General features: G+C 55.7%; 1 protein-coding gene across 1 annotated transcript in view; it reads left to right on the forward strand.

The window, feature by feature from the left end:
* ETV5 (ETS variant transcription factor 5) overlaps positions 1–4,518 on the forward strand; it is an 11,958-nt gene extending 7,440 nt beyond the window's left edge. Inside the window, exons 6-11 of the mRNA XM_031060316.1 lie at positions 3–151; positions 790–849; positions 1,239–1,307; positions 1,670–1,839; positions 2,491–2,592; positions 2,735–4,518. Coding sequence (XP_030916176.1) covers positions 3–151; positions 790–849; positions 1,239–1,307; positions 1,670–1,839; positions 2,491–2,592; positions 2,735–2,956 — 772 coding nt within the window. The 3' untranslated portion in view covers positions 2,957–4,518. The remainder of the gene's footprint in view (positions 1–2; positions 152–789; positions 850–1,238; positions 1,308–1,669; positions 1,840–2,490; positions 2,593–2,734) is intronic.
* Positions 4,519–9,547: the final 5,029 nt, after the last annotated feature.

The following is a 9,547-nucleotide window of genomic DNA, read 5'->3' on the forward strand; positions in this document are numbered from 1 at the left end:
GCTCCCCCCCGCCCCCCTCAGGGATTCAAGCAGGAGTACCACGACCCTCTCTACGAGCACGGCGGCCCTGGCCTGCCCGGCCCCCCCGGGCACAGCTTCCAGCCCCCCATGGGCATCAAGCAGGAGCCCCGGGACTACTGCATTGACTCAGGTGGGTGTGGGCCAGGGGACAGCCAGGGGGGGCTTCAGTGACATCAGAGGTAGGGTTGAGCCTCAGGGGGTGGGTGCTGTGTCACCCTGGAGCTCCTGGGGTGCTGGGATACTGCTTTGCCTTTCTTTCCTCCTTTCCCAAAGCCAGGGCATACAGGAAGAGTTCACCTGATGCCAGTGGTGTGGTCAGGGCTGTAGCCCCAGGCTGGGGTGCCCCACAGGGCCTGGTGGGTCCCCCCTTGGCTCTGGCCGAGGGCCAGCTGTGGTTGCTGGCTGCTGGACCCTAGCAGCATCACGGAAAAATCCTCTAATCGCCTTAGGACCTAAAAATACCCCAACCTCGGGGTGGAGGGTGGCACAGCCAAGCAGATGGTAGGGGAGGTGCAGCAGTGCCTCCCTTCATGTAGGGCCTGTGAAAACTTGAGCTGCTCCAGTCTAAATTCCAGTGCCATCCCAAATCATACTGGGTTTCTTTTCCCCAGTGTTGAGGGTTGGATGTAGTAGAGCAGGGAGCGTGGGGAGGGGGGAAGGTTCCCAAACCTCACTGCAGGACATGCTTGGGGTAGAAGAACATGCTGCCAAATCCATGGTGGCACCCACAGGGTTTACAGCCCTAATGCAATTTCATTTCCCCCTCAGAAGTGCCTAACTGCCAGTCCTCATACCTACGGGGGAATGTCTTCCCCAACAGCCATGACGGTGAGTGACTCCCCAAATGTCCCCTGTCATGACCCCCATCCCTCCCTTGTGGCAGGCAGCACTCCCTGGGCACCCAGAAAACACCCATGAGAGCCCCTGGGGCCCCTGAAAGCCACATGTGCTGGCATCATCCCCAAAAGCAGCCAGCAGCCCCTGTGAGGGCACAGCAGTGCCATGGAATCTGGGATAATGCAGAGCTGCCAGTAGGGTTTGGGAGCAGCGAGGGGGGCAGAGCTGCACAGCACTCAGCCACTGAAGAAACTGGGAATAGGTCAGCTCCCAGGGCTGTGGATGGCGTCCTGAGCTGGATTCAGCCAAGGCAGGTTTTTTTGGGGTCCAGCCAGGGTAGTGGAGGGGCCCTATGCTCACGAAGGGTCTTTTCCCCACAGGATTTTCATATGAAAAGGACACACGATTGTATTTTGATGACACGTGCGTGGTACCCGAGAGGCTGGAGGGTAAGAGTCCAGCCCCAGAGGAGCCTGCAGGGGAACTGGGGCTCATGGAGGAAGATGTGGGGGCGCTGGGATCTGCAGTGCCTGGCTTATAAAGCCAAGCAGTGTTGGCACGGTGCTCTTGAGAGCTGCTGAGCATCATCCCACGTGGCAGCTTGGCATCGCTGCCATGCTCCATCTCTGTCACTGACACCTACCTGCCTGCAGCACCATCCCCAGCACCTCTCCCACCCCATGGTCTGATCCTGCTCAGGTGTCTCAGCACAGGGATGACCCGTGCTGTTGTACACATCTCCTGCTGGTGACACAGCCTGGGAGAGGGCCAGAGCCAGGCTGTTTAACCAGGTGTCTCTTTGTGTGAGCAGGTAAAGTGAAGCAGGAGCCCAACCTGTACCGTGAGGGCCCTCCCTACCAGCGGCGTGGCTCCCTGCAGCTCTGGCAGTTCCTGGTCACCCTCCTGGATGACCCTGCCAACGCCCACTTCATCGCCTGGACCGGCCGGGGCATGGAGTTCAAGCTGATCGAGCCTGAGGAGGTATGAGAGGTCCTGCCCTGGAGCTGGGGAGTGCCTGTGGGGATGCAGGAGTGGATCCTTCCTTTAGTACCTTCCACTGCCTGTTGGCGTGGCACGTGCTGGCTCCCAAAGCTGGCAGTGGCCACCAGCCGTGCTGCTGTTGCCTCTGTACTGTGCCTTGCTGAGTTCTGCTGCTCTGCCACAGCTCCCTCCTGCCCAAGCTGCTCCCATCCTTTGCCCTGGGTTTCCAGCAGCAGCTCTGAGCTGGAAGCACACGGCTCCACAGGAGGGTGACACAGAGGAAGGAGCTGTTTGGGGAGTAATTGAGAGCAGCTGTAGGCAGCCCCGAGCTGCGCATTGTGGGTAATTACCCATAATATCTCTTGCGCCATGCATGGAAATTGTGGTATTTTGAAGCAGCTTTTTTGGCAGGCTCTGCCTAATGAAATGACTTTTGATTTGGCCCCTGATCTGGCGGTGGCTGTGCGGTCACAGCCGGAACATTTATCATGGCAGGCAGGGAACCACTCCCAGACCACAGTGACACCTTCGCTCCAGCTGCCCCAGCCCCCTCAAACCAGCCTCTAGCCACATTTCAGTTGTGATTCCCTCTGAGGATCCCTGTTCCAGCCCTGGCTGGAGCCCTGATGGCTGCCCCCTCTCTCCCCGTAGGTAGCACGGCGCTGGGGCATCCAGAAGAACCGACCAGCCATGAACTACGACAAGCTCAGCCGCTCCCTGCGCTACTACTACGAGAAGGGCATCATGCAGAAGGTGAGGCCACAGCAGGGTGTGACCGTCCCCTGCTGTCCCAGGGTGCAGCAGCACAGGGATTAGGTCCGATGTGAGGTGTGTGGTGCTCCCCCAGGGCAGAGAAATGCTCAGGGCACCCCTCACCCCCTTGTCCTCCCTGCAGGTTGCTGGCGAGCGGTACGTCTATAAATTCGTCTGTGACCCCGACGCCCTCTTTTCCATGGCCTATCCCGACAACCAGCGCCCTTTCCTGAAGACAGAGCCGGACTGCCCGGTGCCAGAGGAGGAGACGGTGCCCCTGACACACTTTGAGGACAGCCCTGCGTTCCTCCTGGAGATGGATCCCTGCGGGAGCCTTCCCTACGCGGAGGGCTTCGCCTACTGACTCGGCCGGCTGGCAGAGCCATTGGCACTAGCGCATGCACCTGGGGCAAACGCGGTTTTCTAAAGAATATTTTTGGCTGTCCATAAGAGGGGAAAAAAAAAAAAAAACAAACCACAAAACCAAACCCCAGTGACAAAACAGCATGGGTGCACACGCAAATTCGAGGAATTTAAAATGCCCCACGTGTGTCGCCGCCGAATTCCCACCCTTCCTTTCCAAGGGCTAGTGCACAGGACTGCCCGTGGCTGGCACCTCCTGCCGTGCATCAGTGTGATGTCTTGGGGCGCCGGGAGCCTAAAGTTGCAGTCTCTTCCCCAGGCCCTGGCTCTGGCCGTGCCCCAGGGCTGGGCTGCGTGGCTGCCGAGCCAATTGTCATGACAATCTGCTTTGCATCGAGCACAATCCGCGTAGCTGCCTTGTGTGGTGGAAAGGGCTTTGATTTGCACAGAGAGAGAGGAGGGATGCGGGGGGGCCGCCCGGGCCAGCACCCCGGGGCTGATGTGCGCAGCATCCTACCCCAACCCCGAGGAGCCTTCTGCCTTCTTCCTGAGCCCCCTCCCCATATAACCTCCTGTTGTTCCCATAGAACCTCCTGCATCCTCTCCGTGCCCTCCATCCTCCCCAGCTCTGGCTATGGGCCATGGGTTGCATTTTGGGGGAGGAGACCCTGACACTAACTTCCTCTTTGGTTGTTTTCTTTTTTTTTGGGATGTTTTAGGAAAATACTAAAGGTTTCTAAACTGATTTTTGTAGATTTTTTGTATTTTAAGGCAAAGCTATTTTTTGCAGCTCGGCTGCTGTCCCTGGAGCCCCTGGGGACACCCCAGTGGCTTTCCTGGTGGCAGGGGGAGCCCTCGATGCCCGTGGCTTCCTGGGATGGCTGCCGAAGGATCTGGTCCACTCCATTTCACTGCTCCAGTCCTCTTTCCCAGGGGAGCCAGGCCTGAATCCCAATACTGGCTCAGCAATGCTCCCCCTGCTCGGCATGGCCTCGGAGCTGGGCTGCAAGGCTGAGGTGGGCAGGGATGGGGGTGCCCCACCCCCCTTCCTCATTACCCCACTTCTCTCCAGCTCCCCCCACCCCTCGCTGCACCTCTTAACACTCCTCCACCATTTATATATCCATACCTGCCTCCCCTGCACCAGGCTACATGTTTTGTTGTAAATGCTGTATAGGAATTTTTTCTCTTCTTTAGTTAGCTTTGGTTGGAATTTTTGTTTGGTTTTGGTTTTTTTGTTTGGTTGTTTTTTTTTTTTTTTTGGCTGATTTTTTTTTTTTTTTTTTGGGAAGTATGAAGATTAACTCTACAGTGACTTGGTTGCTCTCCCCATGGTGGCTGCAGTGGCCTGTACCCATGGGGAGCATTTGGTTTTGGGAACCCCACCTTGGGGGACAGGTTTTTAACCATTTGCTCGGTGTGGCAGGTCTGCAGTGCAGAAGGAGTTAATCTGAGGACTGATTTGAAATATCTTTATTCAAGCAGGGCTATGTATCTCCTGCAAAGCTGCATTACATTCTGTACTGTGTACAATAAAGGATCTTGCTTCCTGTTCCTCCCTGACTGCCTGGGCTCCTGCTTTGCCTGCGCCGTGGGATGCTGCCGGGGCTGGGAGGAGCCCCTGGATGTGCTCATGGGGTCTGTAGTGGTCCAGGCTGCAGCCCAGCCCCTGGGGCCTGCAGCATGGTGTGTCTGGAGCTGGGACCAAGGCAGCAGGGCTGCTCTCTCCACAGCCCCCCTGCCCTCTCCCCAGTTCTGGATTGGTTGCTGTTGGGTGTGGATGGTACCGTGGCTTTCACAGCCACGTCCCATGAGAGGATCCATTTGGAATGGGGGTGGCTTCTGCCCAGTAGGTGCAATTTAATATTTCCTCTTCCCAGGGTTTCTCAGTGAGTCCTCCACTCCCCTGGAAACCTGAGTACCTGTCATCAAGCAGGGCTAAAGCTGGTGGGGACCTCTCAGGACAGCCCCTCCACAAGCTACTGGCAGTGGTTCCCCCATTGTCTCCATTTCTAGGCTGGGAAAAATTCAGGGTTTGCAGAAAGATGAAGGAGGTGGGTGGAGGGCAAGGGCTGTTCTGTGAGGACTTGATTCAGCTGCAGGGTTTGTATTTCTCCTGACAGGCTGGAGAAAAACTCAAACACCCCAGAACTCCCAGTGCCATTGGCCTCAATTTTAGCTGGACTGAGCCAGGGTGTCCACGGGCTCCCAGCCCATCCTGTGCAGGGGGCTGCTGGAGCTACCCTGACACGTTTTCTCTTCCAGCTTATTTTCACAGCCCATCCCTAGATGTGGCAGTGGAGAGATGAAAGGGCCTTGTGTGCCATGATGCTTTTTACACAGCCACCCCAGCTCCCCTGCATCCCCTGCTGGCTGCCAGCCACAGTGCTAATGGCTCCTTAAGCTGCTCTTCCATCATGCCTGAAGCATTAAGCTGCATGGGGAAGTGTGGCTGTCTCCCAGCCCAGGCAGGGCAAGGCAGGCTCTAAAACATCCAGCAAAACCAATTCCTCTGGCATGGAGCCTTCAAATCCAAAATCAGCTGTTTAGCCTCGGGAGACATCTTACACTCCCAACCTATTCCATCCTTATTTTCCACAAATTTCTCTCCTCTGCCCAAGAGTGCAAAACCCAGGTGATCTGAGCTGCAGACAGTGCCTGGTAATCCCAGTCCAGTGGGGATTTCAGCAGGCTGAGTCCTGGGGCTCAGGATGGAGCCAGGGGAACTCGGGGCACCGGCAGCGCGGCCGGCGGGCAGATGGCCCAGGGGGCAAAGAGCTGGGACCAATTATGCATGGTGAGGATGAGGATGAGGATGAGCAGATAAAGCAAAGCCTTTCAAAGCCTTCATCAAGCATCTCGGCGCACCACAACCCTGATCCTGTCCCTGGAAATCTTGCTGTGGGCAGGGCTGGGGCCCCAAGGGTGTCTCTCATGCTGCTCTTACCAAAGGGAGAGGTTGGGTAGAGGGGTTTTTCTGTTCCAATTTTCAGTGTGGGACAAAAAGGTTCAAGCCCCAAAGGGTTTGATACCTCACTGGCTTCTATCACTTAGGACACCAAGAATTTGCTCCTCATTTGATCCTGCTGTGTGTCACCCCTCCCTGCCCTCACGCTCCGTGCAGAGGGGATGGAGCTGCCCTGGTCCCACTTGTCCCCACCCTGAGGCTGAGGGACAAGCCAGAGCTGCTCAGTGTCCTGCCTGCAGCCTCCTAGGGACGGGGGCAGGAGCTCCCAGCAGAGCAGGGGCTGGACCAGCATTTGCCAGGAGCTGGGGAGATGGAGGGGAAGCAGGGAGGGAAGCATGTGTGCTCGCTTCTCACCTCCTGCCCCATCAGATGCTGCTTCCAAGCACAGGGATGTGCCCTCTTAGGGCATGCTCCAACATGCCATGGGATGGGGAGCACTGCTGCAGCTGCCACCACTGCCCCCAGCACCAGGAATGGCTCAGGCCACCCCTGCTCCATCCCCAGGACTGACCACCTTGGTCCCCTCCTCCCATATTCCCACACCATTTGCCTCCTGCCTTCCTCCCACTCCTCCCAGCCACAGGGAGGATGAAGAGGAGTAAGAAGAGATGGTGAACAATGAAGAACCATTTTGCTGAGGATTCATCTATTCAGGCTGGGAAAAGCCTTGGTGCTGGTGTTCAATCCTCCAGCTCACAGCTTCCACCTCTGTGTGGTGGTTGTGGTAAAGAGCCCATCAACAATCTGTGACACTGGGTAAGCAAACAATAAAATGACAGCTGGTACTGAATGGTTAAACAAAAACAAAAAATGGAAACCAAACAAAAAATGGAAACCAAACAAAAAATGTGGTTTTTCCTGTTTTCTTCTTTTCACGGTTTTTCTGATGTGCCCCAAGTTCTCCCGTCCCTGGAATGAGAGTTTGGAGTTAGCAGATGGTCCAAGAGGCACAGGTTAAAAATCATTTGGAAAAGAGGAGCCTGTAAAAGGGAGAGGATCATTACAAGCCTTTACACATCCATAATTCATGGAGCGCATTTCTGCTCTCCCTGTCTTGGAAGCATATAGCAGGACTGGAAAATGTTCAAAAAGCAACAGAGACAGCCAAGGGTCTGCTCTGGCTCTTCCATGGGAGTGTATAAATAGTCTGGCACTTCCGACTGGGGCAGGATTTGTGGCTCAGGGGCTTCATATTTAATAGCCCATGACAGAGTTTTCCATTGCTGCCTGGAAGAGCATTTTGGGGAAGAATTACTGCCCACGCAGCTCGTTCTTCTGGCAGGGCTGACAGGGCCAGAACTCGAGGCCAAAGGTGCTGCAGGGCCCACCAGGGGCAGGGAGGCACAGCTGCCCCCTGGCCCATGTCCCAGGGCCCATGGTGGTGGCCTCGTGCCTCTGCTTGGCAGCTGGCTCTGCCAGGGAGGGAGGTCACATCACATCACCTCTCCTGTCCAGCTCTTCAAACACTCCATGTTTTCAATAAGTGGGTGATTTGGCTCTTGATTTGGCTCTTGAACACCTGGAGCAACACGAGTGGCTCCATGTGTGGTGCCAACTTCAATATGAGTCAACCCCAGAGGAAGAAAAACCAAAAATAACTACACCAAAACAAAACAAAACAACAACCAAAAAGATCAGGCAAGCAAGATCTGGGCTGGTGAGTGAGGAACTTCCGCCTGGGGGTGTGCAGGACACCCAGCTCCCTTCACGCTGGTCTGGCACCACCTCGTGGGTGTCCAGCTGCTGCTCCTGGCCACCACGGAGTTTGGTGGCAGCACATCTGCAGGGGTTTTGGTGTCCAGATGTGGTTCATACCCGTGGGCTGGACACTCTGTGGCAGGGAGGGCTTCAGGCACAGCTTGTTTCCCAGGGCTTCTCTCGCCTTTGTGCTGGATTTCCTGGGAGATGTGGGTCTGTGTTGGTGACTCCAAGCCTCTCACTCCTGGCAGGCTGCAGGAAGAGGGAGACCATGAGCCCACCTTCTCCTGTCCTCCACTGAGAAGGGAGCTGGGGCTCCACCAACACCCCAGAGCCTCAGAGCCCTGCAACACCGAGCTCCCAGCCTCTCACAAGGCACTAACACTGCAATAAGTCTTTAAGTAGCTCCTGAAACCATGAGCCAATTGCTGAATTAAAGGCTCTCAGAGCTTCAGGGGAGGCTCCATCATCCTCTTATCATTAACTGTGGCAGTAACTGTCTGTTATTCCTGTGTTCTGTAGGTGCCCATGGACTACTCCCAACCACGGGTCACCTACACAGGATTTTCTGTCTGGAGAACCCGAGAAACCTGCAATCCTGAGGCAGGCAACCTACCAGAGGGAGGTGTCCCTGCCCATGGCAGGAGGGTGGAACTAGGTGGTCTTTAAGGTCTCTTTCAACCCAAATCACTTCATCTTTCTATGATTTCTTGGCCACTTTTTGGAGAGGCAAGAAACAGGACCCCAGAGGCTCAGATTTTGGAAGGAGGGTGCCCCCACTTGGTTGCAGAAGGAGGAGATCCCCCTGCATTGAAGGGCTGGGTGCTCACCTGGCTGGTGCCTCCCTCTGGCCAGGAGGGGTCCTGGGCAGGGTCAGCCTGGGGGAGGCAGAACAAAAGGTGCAAGATGAGGTTCAGTTCCAGCTGTCAGTGGAGCCAAGCTCAGGGGCAGGGCTGGGAACTTGTCTGCAGCACAAGGAATCCGCCATAGCCTCTTCTTTAGAAGGCTTTTTAGTTTAATCTAAATAAAACCACCCTGGACAGAACAGGCAGCAGATGAGGTGAGAAACCTCCCACAGCGCTGGGTCAGCACAGCTGCAACCCTGCACTCCAAGCTGACCATCCATTGTCCTGCCACAAATTGTGCTGGGATTCCTGGAGGGATCTGATAACAAACCAGCCCTCCCAATGGCACAGCCAGGCCAGCCCTGTGCCAGCCTGGGCAGCATCCCTGGGCCTGGCACCCTCCAGTGCTGCTCCCTGCAAGGATGAAAGGGGATCTGCCAAGGGTGACATGAACCCAGGCTTGCAGGGATCTCTTTAGAAGAAAATCATCTCTTGGTTTCTTGGCCACCTTGGACCCAGGAGAGGGCAGCAGCAGCCCAGGCTGCAGCCTCAGCTACCCTTTCCAAAGCTCCTGCTCATCTCCTAGGCTGCTCAGAGACAGCAGAGAAAGAAAAGCAGCGTGTGGAGGAAGCAGTGAAGAGCAAAAACCCGGTAGGTGGGCTACTGGTGCTCTCCTGGGTTTCAAAATTTCTGCTTTCAAGATGGAAGTGGAAAGAAAACAATCTTTCTTTGAAAACTAATTAGAGTGCCAGGGCTTTGCATGGCAGTCTCTCATTCTTTTGGTATCAGTGATCCCTCTGGATGCTTGTCATGGCACCAAAAAGTGAGGTGGTGAAACTGGGGATGTTCCCAGTGGAGGTGGGAGGAAAATTTGTGTAGTGTGTGCCCATCCTGCTGCTGCAGAGATGCTGAAAGCCCATGAGATCCCTACTGTGGAGGTCTCATGGCTTCACTCAGAGCCCTCCAGGAGGATAAAACAAGACTGCCAGTGCTGCACAGGCATGCTGGCTGCCTTGGCCTCGCTGATTTTGTTGTGCCTGAAGGAACAGGAAAGGGAAGGCTGGAAATAGGGACATTTGCT

This window comes from Geospiza fortis, unplaced genomic scaffold, assembly GCF_000277835.1.
Source record: "Geospiza fortis unplaced genomic scaffold, GeoFor_1.0 scaffold118, whole genome shotgun sequence".
NCBI classification, from domain to species: domain Eukaryota; kingdom Metazoa; phylum Chordata; class Aves; order Passeriformes; family Thraupidae; genus Geospiza; species Geospiza fortis.